A 13,746-nucleotide genomic window follows, 5' to 3' on the forward strand; every position below is an offset into this window, starting at 1 on the left:
TCCTTTCAGCACACAGCTCTGGCATCAGGTTCCTGTGAGGACAGACCCTGAGATGGATTTCTGGTTGGAGGCTGCTGCCAGAGGAGACAATGTGACCACAGATGCTCATGCTGCTCCAACGCTGCCGGGACCAGTTACTTGGGGGTCCTGCTCACTGTCCTGCTGGGGAACTGCAGAGATTCACCCCAGCTGGGTGGACTCTACTGTGTCTCCTGTCAAGAAGCTCCTCAGCTTACCTTGGTTTTTCCTTTTTAAAATTCTCTGGTGTTTTCCTCTCCAGTGGGGGCTGCATCTCACCTTAGAAGAAAAGATTTTCCAGCTGGGTGCGGTGGTTCACGCCTGGAATCCCAGCACTTTGGGAGGCCGAGGTGGGAGGATCATGAAGTCAGGAGATCGAGACCATCCTGGCTAACATGGTGAAACCCTGTCTCTACTAAAAAGATAAAAAATTAGCCTGGCGTGGTGGCGGGCACCTGTAGTCCCAGTTACTTGGAAAGCTGAGGCAGGATGTTGGCTCCCTACAAGCTCTATCTCCCGGGTTCATGCCATTCTCCTGCCTCAGCATCCCAAGTACCTGGGACTACAGGTGCCTGCCACCACGCCCAGCTAATTTTTGGTATTTTTAGTAGAGATGGGGTTTCACCATGTTAGCCAGGATGGTCTCGATCTCCTGTCCTCTTGATCCGCCCACCTTGGCCTCCCAAAGTGCTGGGATTACTTTGAGATTGTGTACCTTAGAGCTGGTGGGAGCCCAGCCTCTTGATCCACCACGCCTGGCCCACATGTTTGTCTTCTTTTGAGAAGTGCCTCTTCATGTCCTTGGCCCACTTTTTAATGGGGTTGTTTTTCTCTTATAAATTTGTTTAAGTTCCTTATAGATGCTGTATTAGACCTTTGTCAGATGCATAGTTTGTAAATATTTTCTCCTATTCTGTAAGTTGCCTGTTTACTTTGTTGGTAGTTTCTTTTGCTGTACAGAAGCTCTTTGGTTTAATTAGATCCCACTTGTCAATTTTTGCTTTCCTTGCGGTTGCTTTTGGTGTCTTTGTCACGAAATCTTTGCCTGTTCTTATGTCCAGGATGGTATTGCCTAGGTTGTCTTTCAGGGTTTTTATATTTTTCGGTTTTCCACTTACGTCTTTCATCCATCCTGAGTTGATTTTTGTGTATGGTGTAAGAAAGGGGTCCAGCCTCAATCTTCAGCATATGGCTAGCCAGTTATCCCAGCACCATTAATTGAATAGGGAGTCTTATCCCCATTGCTTGTTTTTGTCAGAAAAGCTGTGTTTCTAAGGCTTTGCCCAACATACTTTTAACTTTTGACACATCTTTTCCCCAGTCAATAGGCTCCAGGAAATGGGACAGGATTCTTGGAAATAAAGAGCTGACCCAGCCAGGTGTGGTGGCTCATGCCTGTAATCCCAGCACTTTGGGAGGCCGAGGCAGGTGGATCACGAGGTCAGGAGATTGAGACCATCCTGTGAACGGTGAAACCCCATCTCTACTAAAAATACAAAAAATTAGCTGGGCGTGGTGGCGGACACCTGTAGTCCCAGCTACTCGGGAGGCTGAGGCGGGAGAATGGTATGAACCTGGGAGGCGGAGCTTGCAGTGAGCAGAGATTGCGCCACTGCACTCCAGTCTGGGCTACAGGAGAGATTCCATTTCAAAAAAAAAAGAACTGACCCTGAGACAACACAGGTGAACACAGCCAACCTGCTGCATAATAAGTAAACAAAATATGTGTCTTTCATTCAATATTAAACAATGATAGACTGAGTATGTAAGCACGTTACCATCACAGGTATGGAAGTGCCTAACTATGACTTAAATTGTAGAGCCTCAGATTTTAGATCTGGAAGAGCCATGGTTTTAATCCATGCTGGGAGAGGCTCAAGGTTACTCTGGAGAAACACGCAGTTTGGGGAGGCTGGAGACTGAGAGGTGGGCTCCCATTCCCCAGCTCCTTCAATGAGTCTGATCTGTTTTGGAAATCAGTTTTTGGAAAATGATTCAAACAAGTCAACCCGATTCCCTATTATTTGGTCAAAGCCATCAGCCCTCAGGCTTCTTGCCACTGCAGCTCTGGGCTCCCACTCTCCTCCTGCTCTCCTGCTCAGGTTGGGGCGGCCAAAGACCTACTCTTGCTGGGGAGAGAGGTTAGGGAGGGACCATTTTTTGATTATTTGAGGGTGTGGTTCAGTTGTAAACAGTGTAAGTTTTAGAATTTGTGTTATTGTGATGGCGATGACCAACTGCAAAATATTTCCCATTTGCCTTGCAATAACAAAAGCATGTATTTTACGCAATTGAAGTTTTGGGATCCTACTTATTTACTTTATTAAGAATAGTGACATTTGAGCAGAGAAGAGTTTTAATTTTGCATCACAGTCAAAAGTGAAAATGAAAGGAACTGACCCATGAAGGAATAGGTATGAGCTGTTTACTTCATTCCTGCCCGTCCTGGTTGATGTTCAGCTCTGGCCCTGCATCCACTTTCAAATGTGGTGGATGCCTCACCTAGAAAGGCCCTCCCCACGCTGGCTCCCTCTGCTCACCCGACTGTAGTTACTTCTCTTAATCCCCCATGAACGCTGTTTTCTAAGTTGGGTGTGTTTCCTGTAATAAAAAGGTATTGTTGTACCACTTATTGAGGACTTTTTGGATGCCATGCTAAGCATTTCATAGTCACGAGCTCATTGTACAAACTACCCTTTATAACACTCCTATGAATTTATATTCCCATACGAATTGATCTGAGGAAGTGGCATGCTGGAGAAATTAAGTAATTAAATGACAGCATACAGTTAATTACTGAGAGGATTTGGGTTTGGACCTGGATCTGTAATTCAAACACTCATGTCTATTATCACAAGTGTTGCCATATCATTTGCATTAGGATTTTGAATCTCTGCTGGCCGGCCTGGGAAGGCACATTGTAACCAATAAGAGGTAAATGCCACATTTAGTTCTGCACACAGTGCAGAACCACTGCACTGCCTCTCAGAGAATGCCAGGCGCTCCTGTGTTTGTCTCAGTGTCTCCAGCTTGAATTGCTTCACCCCTGGCTCTCAGCAATGCTCCTCCTCTCTCCCGCATGGATCACCTGTTCCTGGAATTCCTTTCTCCCATTTCTTAGGTTGCCACTTTACTGTAGCTTCCTGATCTAAGGCAAAGCTTTGATGCTGTGCACGTCCCAAAATGCCTGTGCACTATTCTCACACTGGGTTGACGGTTTAGTTGGGTTTAAAATATATATATTTCTCTCAGAATGTGTAGGCCAAATTTCATTTTCTTATTATATCTAGAATTTCAGTGAAAAACTTCAGTGCCATTTTCGTTCTTGATTCTTTGCAGGTGATCTTTTTCTTTCACCTTTCTGGAAGCTTTTCAGATCTTTATCTCTGATGTTATCAAATTTCACAATAATGTGCTTTAATGTAGAAGAACTTTGAAATTCATTTTGAGGGGAACTCAATAGATCTTTTAAATCTGAAAATCATAAACTTTATTTCTGGAAAATGTTCTTGATTTTTAAGTTGAGATATAATTCACATACTACATTTTACTCATGTAAAGTGTTCAATTTAGCACTTTCTGGAAGTAGCACAGACTTCACCACTATTTAATTCTAACATATTTTCAGCACCCAAGAAAGAAACTGCATTTTCCATTTTTTCCTCCTCCAACCTCTGGCAATCATTCCTTTTGAGGCTGAGTAATATTCCATTGTGTGGAAATACTTCATGTTATTTATTCACTCATCAGTTGGTGGACGTTTGGGTTGTTTCTACTTTTTGGCTATGATGGATAATGCTGCTGTACAAGTGTTTGTGTGGACATATGTTTTTAATTCTCTTCAGTATGAAGACTTGAATAGAACTGATGGATCAAAGAGTAATTCTATGTCTTACTTTTTGAGGAACTGCCAGATTGTTTTCCAAAGCAGCTGTACCATTTAAATCCCATTGATTTCTTTTCTGACATTTTTATTCTTTCCGTCTGCTTTTATTTTTTCTTTTTGTGAAATTCTATTTTAAACTCTGAAGATGAATCAGGAAAATCAACGCAGCTTCTTCAACAAACAAATTACAAGAAAATGATATACAGGAGATACAGGGGAAATGTATAAATTATATAGACTTAAAAACACATCAGCTAATCACAATGTATGAATTTTATTTGGGAATATAGACAGAACAGAATCGCCCATGTGTTTCTGGTTGTTCTGAAGGGTTATAGATATACAGGGGTTTGTTATATTCATTCTTTATTTACATATATGTTTAAAATTCTCCATATAAGTGTTTAAAAAATTCCATTGGAAGCCTTGTTTTAAAATGTACTCAGAATTTGTTTTAATCAGGGATGTTAAGACCTGCAGACATGGAAGTGACTGTCCCATTCATACTCACAGATCCCTAGAAATAGGAGGCACAGGGACGCCCCAGGCAGAGGCAGGAGAGGGGAAAGCATGGGCAGGATCCTCTGCTGTGGTCTCTGTGGGACAGCAAGGGCAGGCAGGGCAGGCAGGCTTAGGCTGTCCAGCGTTAATAGCTTCAGCAGGCTCTGGGGCATAGGGGCCATTTCTAGTTGCCTAATACCTTACCCTGTGGTGATTTAAGGAAGGGCGATATTGTCTCCTACAGTATCAGAGCCAGATAAAGTAGGTGGTTAGGGGTATGGGTTCTGAATTGGTAGTTTAACTGGCTGGTCCTGGGAAAGGCAATCTTTTCCCAGTAAACACCAGATGCTAGAGCATCTAAAAAACAGAAAACAAGAAAATATAATTAATGCATTCTGTGTGCACAGATGGAGTCTTCTTTTCCTTCCCCAAAGGAAGAGTCCACAGGAGCGTGGCACTCCTGGACCTGAGGAAACCCTGAAAATGTTGGTATCTGCAGATCCTCTCCAAAAAGAGGTCGCCAATCTCCTAAGACCGCAAGCTGACCCCAGCATTCTGGGAGCCAAGAGGGAGAAAGAGTCTGCAGATCTCTCTGCTCAGTAAATTGGCTTTCACTAAATATTGTCTTTGCATAAGCAGCATTATCCAGTGTCCTGGAGCTTAGAAAAGTTCTGTTTCAATACCTGAAGAAAATAAATTGTTTCTTTTTCCGGTATCAGGGAGGAGCATTTGACTGCCAGTGTGGACTAAGGGGTCTTGGGATCACAGTCTTCCCAATGTGCTTTGAACTGGCCCTCTGTGTCTGCCTCACCATCTCTTCAGCTTACCTAGACACTTGGGAACCCTAACACAAGCCCTTCTAGGAGTCTGTGGTGTGGTTTGGCTGCCTCTGTAGGCATCTCTTGGGGTTAAACACTTTCCACTCTGCTAAGTCAGTGCCATCTGTTCTTCAGCTTCATCTTCAGAAGACCCTGAGCCCTTCCCCACCCTCCTTGCCCCACCCTCCACACCAACTGCGTGGTGCCCTTGAGGCCATAGGGTTGCTGCCATAGGATTTTTGTATTGAGTGCTCTCATTCCAAGCAACTGTGAGAGATTTCTATGGCAGGGCCTCCGGGTTCCTGTCAAATTAAAGTGTAGTTGAGTGTTGGGTGCTATTCAAGAAGTATCCCCTTTCTCCTTCCTAACAGAGCCCTGAATTATTCAGTCACGTGGTTTGAAACATGGGGTGGGTCCTGGTTGACTTAACCAGCACTGTCTCACCCTGTGTCACAGTTATTGGTTCCAAGGTGGGTGCATAACTGAGGCTCATGCCAGGTGCCACACAGCACTCCCTCGGTCCCCCTAATGGACTTGGGGATGGGCAAGGGTCTGAGTTGTTCCAATTAGAGTCAAATACAAGTTGTGCTAAGTTGTTAGGGACAAGAGTGTGCTTGTTCATGCTCCCTCTTTGGTGAAGAATGCAACCTCAGAAATTGTTCCTGGAGATTTTGCCACACACAGAATGATTCTGACTTCACTGAAGGCAGAGCAGAAAATTGGGAAGAGACTGAGTCCTGGTAGCATCCATGAGCTTCTGTGCTCAGATGCACCCTGAAGCCTGGCCTGCTTCTGAACTACCCACCAGAGTCAATACATTCCCTTGTATTTAAAGTCAAATTGAGCTGGATTTTTAGTTACTTGCACCTGCAGGTGTTCTGTGACGCTGGTACTGTGAGTTTGCATCTGAGAATATTTACAGAGTTTCTCTCATGGTTGAGTCAATCATTTCAAGGATGCTCTGAGGGTAAAAAGAATGATCAATTGTGAAGCAGTGAATTGTGCTGCCAGGAACAATTCATTGGACAATAGAAAGCCTCATTTCCTGGGCAGTAGAAAGTTTCATTGTACATAAATTACATATCTTGTTTCTGTCTCAACCTCTTATTTTTTCATATGCAAAGGAGGTAAGGAAATCCAATTAAGTCCAGCAGCTAATATGCCTCTCAGATATGATCCAAAACAGAATTGAATTATGTAAGCCTTGTTAAAATTCATCATCATCATCATTCATATTTCTGAATATTTAAATTAGAAATTCTGAAAAAGTAGTTTGTTTCAGAGGTAGTTTGTATGTATGTAGGTATTTTTTCAGGATCAAAAGTTTATTTTTTATTATCTAATTGAGTTTAATTTACATATAATAAAATTTAGTAATTTTAAGTGTACAAATCAATGCATTTTGACAAATATACATATTGTCATGTACACAACACTACCATTAAAATACATTTCATTATCCCTAAAATTCCCTTGCATGCTGCTGTAGTCAGTGACCCCTGCCCCACACCACAGCTCCCGGTAGTTGCTTTCTTTCACTCTAGTTTTGTCTGTCTTAGAATATGATACAGGCCACGTACAACGACTCAAGTCTGTAATCCTAGCACTAGATTGAGAAGGGGCGATCACTTGAGTCCAGGAACTTGAGACCAGCCTGGGCAACATGGCAAAACCCCATTTCTAAAAAAATAAAAAAAAATTCACACACACACAAATTAGCCAGGTGTGGTGGCACACCCCTTTGGTCCCAACCTCTTTGGTCCCAGATACTCAGGAGGCTGAAGAATCACCTGAGCCTGGGAGGTCAAGGCTGCGGTGATCTGTGATCACATCACTGCACTCCAGCTTTGGTGACAGAGTGAGATGCTATCTCAAAAAAGAAGTATTTGATATAAATGGAATCATATAGAATATTCTCTTATACCTAGTTTCTTTCATGTATTCTAATGCCTTTGAGATATGTCCATGTGGTTTCCAGGGTATATGTCATTCTTATGTTGGGCAGTAACCATTGTAGGAATATATTACAGCTTATCTATTCTTCAGTGATAGGCTATTTTAAAAATATTTGGCTATTAAAAAGAAAGTTGTTATGAATACTTATATTCAGACCTTTGTGTCAACAGATTTTCACTTCTCTTGGTTGAAAACATAGGAGGAATTATTATTTTTTAAGTTATGGATTTTTAAATGATTGTCAGTTGTCAGTTACTTTAAAAAAATGTAAATTCTTAAATTTAAAAGTTTAGGATGCCTGACTACCCTGACAAAAAACAAGCAATGGGGAAAGGATTTCCTGTTTAATAAATGGTGTTGGGAAAACTGGCTAGCCATATGCAAAAAACTGAAACCAGACCCCTTCCTTACACCTTATACAAAAATTAACTCAAGATGGATTAAAGACTTAAACATAAGACCTAAAACCATAAAAACCCTAGAAGAAAACCTAGGCAATATCATTCAGGACATAGGTGTGGCCAAAGACTTCATGACTAAAATGCCAAAAGCAATGACAACAAAAGCCAAAATTTACAAATGGGATCTAATTAAACTAAAGAGCTTCTGCATAGCAAAAGAAACTCTCATCAGAGTGAACAGGCAATCTACAGAATGGGAGAAAATGTTTGCAATCTATCCATCAGACAAAGGGCTAATATCCAGAATCTACAAGGAACTTAAACAAATTTACAAGGAGAAAAAAAAACCATCAAGAAGTGGGTGAAGGATATGAACAGACACTTCTCAAAAGAAGACATTTATGTGGCCAACAAACATATGAACAAAAGCTCATCATTACTGGTCATTAGAGAAATGCAAATCAAAACCACAATGAGATACCAACTCATGCTAGTTAGAATGGCGATCATTAAAGTCAGGAAACAACAGATGCTGGAGAGGATGTGGAGAAATAGGAACGCTTTTACACTGTTGGTGAGAGTGTAAAGTAGTTCAACCATTGTGGAAGACAGTGTGGCAATTCCTCAAGGATCTAGAACCAGAAATACCATTTGATCCAGCAATCCCATTACTGGGTATATACCCAAAGGATTATAAATCATTCTACTATAAAGACATCTGTGCACGTATGTTTACTGCAGCACTATTCACAATAGCAAAGTCTGGGAACCAACCCAAATGCCCATCAATGATAGACTGAATGAAGAAAATGTGGCACATATACATCATGGAATACTATGCAGTCATAAAAAAGGATGAGTTCATGTCCTTTGTAGGGACATGATGAAGCTGGAAACCATTATTCTTGGCAAACTAACACAGAAACAGAAAAGCAAACACCACATGTTCTCACTCATAAGTGGGAGTTGAACAATGAGAACACATGGACACAGGGAGGGGAACATCACACACGAGGGCCTGTCGCAGGGTCGGGGCCTAGGGGAAGGACGGCATTAGGAAAAATACCTAACAGAGATGACGGGTTGACAGGTGCAGCAAACCACCATGGCACGTGTATACCTGTGTAACAAACCTGCATGTTCTGCTCATGTACCCCAGAACTTAAAGTATAAAAAAGAAAATAAAAGTCACAGGATGTTTGTGATAGTATCTATTACACTGATGTTGACATCACACATGGCTGACTATTTGGAGACTCCAAGTGAAATTTCTTGCAGTTCTCAGTGCCAGGAAAATATGTATTTCTGGATAAAAACTCAAAAATTTTAGAAAAACATCCAAGTTTCATAGTCTAGAGCTCTAACACTGGAATCTTCCAAATTTAAGGATTAATGATTTACTTAAATCTAAAAATAGTAGGTTGCAGATGTATTTAAACAGTGTGCCTAGGTAGTATGTTTGAACTAATGGAGATGAGATGATGAGATGACTGAGGCGTATGGCACTGGGGATGGAAAAGTTGGGTTACACTGCAGAAGATACTTAATAATCAATAGAATATGATACAGTTGAAAGAGTGTAGGCCAATCCCCAGTTCAGTCACTTATTAACAATGTAATCTAAACAAATTAATGCAACTTTATGAATCTCAGATAGGGATAATTTACATAAAATTGTGCTCATGAAATGAGATATACAAGAATCACAGATCAAGTAACTTGCACAGTTTATGACCACAGATGCTCTGTAAATGATAGCTGTTTGAATCGTTCGTATTCTAAACCCGTAAGATTTGGTCATTTAGAAGTATAAAAGTAGTAGAAATCTAGGATAAGCCTATTTGGTCATTTAGAAGTATAAAAGTAGTAGAAATCTAGGATAAGCCTATGTTCTCTGGCCTGTGTTAAAAGATGATTATTGAGAATGATGGTTTCCAACTTCATCCATGTCCCTACAAAGGACATGAGCTCATCCTTTTTTATGGCTGCATAGTATTCCATGGTGTACTGTTGTGGGGAGCGGGGAGGGATAGCATTAGGAGATATACCTAATGTAAATGACGAGTTAATGGGTGCAGCACACCAACATGGCACATGTATACACATGTAACAAACCTGCACGTTGTGCACATGTACCCTAGAACATAAAGTATAATAATTTAAAAAAGATGATTATGGGTCACATTTACTAAAATAAGCAATAAGAGGTAGAAGCAGCATTTTTTGAAAGAAAAAAGTTTATAAAAATATTTCAAATTCTCTTAAGTAAATCAATATTGATATGAAACCATATCTAATCCTTAGGATTTCTTCACAGGCACCTTTTTACAGCCTTGGTTTACTTTCAGGTAGCAATATGGTGTAGCAACCCAAAATATAAACTCTGGAGTTAAAATGCCTGGGTTCATATCTCAGCTGCTTTGTTTACTATATGAGCGTGATCTTGGTCAAGTGTGTAAACTTCTTTGTGAGCAAGATATGAGTGTGATCTTGGTCAAGTGTGTAAACTTCTTTGTGACTCTAATTTCTCATTTGTAAAATGGGAATACTGTAATAATGTGTCCATCTCAGAGAGTGGTCATGAAAATAAAGGAACATTTTGTAAATTACTTAAACCAGTGTCTCCTTCTTCTAAGAGCTACAAAGTGTAAGATATTTTCTTTTTATTTTGTTTAGTTGTTTGTTACTCCATAAGGAAAGTTTTCTCAATTCCCTTTCTCTTGTTACATCTTTCTCTAATCCTTTTGATTGATTTAAAAAAAAAAAAAAAGCAAAAGCTCAGTTGGGAACTTACAAGTCCCTGACATTAGGTTAATATAACAGGTCAAGAGACATGATTATTTTACAAAGTAAACTAGATCTAACATATGCAGAGCATCATATATTCACTGTGAGGGTATTGTAGCCTCTACACTTGACAAATGAAATTTCATATGCATAGAAAATTTACAAGGTAAATGTTGCTGATATTTAAACTGTCAGAAGCCTCAAAAATAAAACTTTCTATTACAGAAGGTTTTCTTTACTTTATTTAAAATATCTAAAAAAATAAATTTTTATATGCCTAAATCAAAATGTCAGCACATTAACATAGGTCTGTGAATGATATGGGTTAGCAAAGAAGCATCTATATAGATTTTTCAACACCTAAATATATAATATTTCAACTTTGGGTAAGTACAGTTGCATTAGTAAAGGAGTTGTATGTTTTTAAAAATTATGATAGCTAGTAGTTTTAGAAACTCTATAATTTACTGCTTCATAGAATATAACTTTTAAAGAATACTACCTACTATAGTTTATGTGGAGAAAAAAAACAGATTTGGAGGTCAATTCGGTAATGTATAGTAAGAGAGTAAATTACTTATTATCGTAAGATTTCTCCTTTTAATTCTAAGCATACCTTTTCTAGACACCTGGGGACAGAATTATAGTTTGCACAGAGCCATGGTTAACGACACCTCTTTGCTCTCAGCCAGAACGTCCAGATTTGGACCAACAGAATAACCTGTAACATATTCCAGAACCCATTGGACCAACAGAATAACCTGTAACATATCCCAAAGCCCAGCTCCTACGTCTTTGGCACATTTTTCCCAAATATGTCCACTGAACTGCATGAGGTTCTCTAGAGCATACTTTATAGGTGGAACAAAGTTTAATATTTTAATTATGTATCACAATTACCATTAGGGCAGTTTGAAATGAGAATGTGCACAACTAGAAGCTTCTATTTTTTAGATATTTACAGGAAAAAAGCCAGGAACCTAAAAAATAATATATATATACCTGTGTGCCCTGCTCAGAATAAAAGAATCATAAGACTTTCCTCAAATCTGATTTAGAGAAGAAATCAAACATTACAAATAAAGTCAACCTTTTTCTCCCTTTGTCTATCCCATTGTTTCTCTTCTACCCAGATGGGCTTCTGCAATAAAAAAAAAAATCTGTATGGAAACTTCCGAGTCACGTTAATAAATGTAGACATTATGCATACACACACTCAATGTAGTTCATTTCAAAAGCATCACGTGTATGTAAAGTCTATTAGAACATATATAGTTTTTCACTGTTGAATTTTTTTTCATGTCAACAGTGTGTTCTTGAGAACTATTCAAACTGATATATATCTCATTCATTTAAATTGCTATAATGTTGTTTCTTTTAAAAAATCTATGCATCTTCCACAGGAGGCCTACACACCACTGCTTGTGCTGCCGCCATGTCTCTAGTGATCCCTGAAAAGTTCCAGCATATTTTGCAAGTACTTAACACCAACATCGATGGGCAATGGAAAACAGCCTTTGCCATCACTGCCATTAAGGGTGTGGGCCGAAGATATGCTCATGTGGTGTTGAGGAAAGCAGACACTGACCTCACCAAGAGGGCGGGAGAACTCACTGAGGATGAGGTGGAACATGTGATCACCATTATGCAGAATCCATGCCAGTACAAGATCCCAGACTGGTTCTTGAACAGACAGAAGGATGTAAAGGATGAAAAATACAGCCAGGTCCTAGTCAATGGTCTGGACAAGAAGCTCCGTGAAGACCTGGAGTGACTGAAGAAGATTCGGGCCCACAGAGGGCTGCGCCACTTCTGGCGCCTTCGTGTCCCAGGCCAGCACACCAAGACCACTGGCCGCTGTGGCCGCACCATGGGTGTGTCCAAGAAGAAATAAATCTGTAGGCCTTATCTGTTAATAAATAGTTGATATACAAAAAACAAAAAAAACTATGCGTTACCTACAAAGGACTGACAATTCGGATGACAACAGATTTTTCATCTGAAACCATAGAGGCCAGAAGAATGCAGCACATGTTTATCAACTACTGAAGGAAAATAACTGTCAAAAATCATTCTTTGTAATGTCTACCCATATTCCATGATTTTATCACATACATGGATATGTTTCTGAATTCTATATCATCTGTCATTTTTTCTGTTTTAATATAGCACAAGTTTAATTATCTAGTTTTAGAAAAAGAGCTGATATCTAGAAATCAATTTCTCCCTCCTTTATGTGGTATTTTGGACACTTATACTTTCACATAACTTTTATAACCAATTTGCTAATTTCTGCCAATGTTTTTTGGAACTTGAACAGTGATCTCTTTAAAAATTAGTGAGTCTTCCTTTGGATGAAAATACCATCTTCCCTTTAATTGAGGATACGTTTTGTGGAATTCAATAATCTTTATTTTTAAAGAGCTTTTATACTTATTTATTTAAATTTATTTCTAAAAACCATAAATCTGTTGTTTCTCCAATGAGCCTCAGTTCGTAATTCCTTTCATTATGTGACCATCTCTTACATATTAAATATGATTTCAATATTTTAAGATGTGTATATTTCACACAAAATGAACCCTAGCTGCAAGAAAAGTAGATCACCTACCTCTCCATCAAACAAGCAGGGTTTTATTCCAATACACGGGGAAAAATGAGCAACAATGCACCAATATTCTCTATAGCACCTTCATAAGGATCAAGAAATGTTTGAGGGTTATTTTTATTGTGCCGACGATATTAGCCTTAGAAATATAACCCAGTCCTTGGCAAATTGGATAAAGAGTCAAGACCCATCAGTGTGCTGTATTCAGGAGACCCATCTCAAATGCAGAGACACACATAGGCTCAAAATAAAGGGATGGAGGAAGATCTACCAAGCAAATGGAAAACAAAAAAAGAAGGGGGCGCCCAAGATGGCTGAATAGGAACAGCTCCAGCCTCCAGCTCCCAGAGTGAGCAACACAGAAGATGGGTGATTTCTGCATTTTCAACTGAGGTACTGGGTTCATCTCACTGGGGTGTGTAGGACAGTCAGTGCTGGTCAGTGGGTGCAGCCCAACCAGTGAGAGCTGAAGCAGGGCGAGGCATCACCTCACCTGGGAAATGCAAGGGGGAAGGGAATTCCTTTTACTAGGCAAGGGAAACTGAGACACACAACACCTGGAAAATTGGGTAACTCACACCCTAATACTGTGCTTTTACCAAGGGTCTTAGCAAACGGCACACCAGGAGATTATATCCCACGCCCACGGAGCCTCCCTCACTGCTAGCACAACAGTCTGAGATCTAACTGCAAGGCGGCAGCGAGGCTGGGGAGGGGCGCCCGCCATTGCTGAGGCTTAACTAGGTAAACAAAGCCACCGGGAAACTCAAA

The 13,746-nt window shown here is 40.0% G+C and overlaps 1 protein-coding gene across 1 annotated transcript; it reads left to right on the forward strand.

Moving 5' to 3' along the window:
- Nucleotides 1-11,774: 11,774 nt before the first annotated feature.
- LOC117090383 (40S ribosomal protein S18-like) lies at nucleotides 11,775-12,299 on the forward strand. The gene has a single exon (XM_033222671.1). It carries the CDS (start codon nucleotides 11,803-11,805, stop codon nucleotides 12,139-12,141), a length of 339 nt encoding a protein of 112 aa, XP_033078562.1. The 5' UTR covers nucleotides 11,775-11,802; the 3' UTR covers nucleotides 12,142-12,299.
- The last annotated feature ends 1,447 nt before the right edge of the window (nucleotides 12,300-13,746 follow it).

This window comes from Trachypithecus francoisi, unplaced genomic scaffold, assembly GCF_009764315.1.
Source record: "Trachypithecus francoisi isolate TF-2019V2 unplaced genomic scaffold, Tfra_2.0 Contig01006, whole genome shotgun sequence".
Classification (NCBI taxonomy): domain Eukaryota; kingdom Metazoa; phylum Chordata; class Mammalia; order Primates; family Cercopithecidae; genus Trachypithecus; species Trachypithecus francoisi.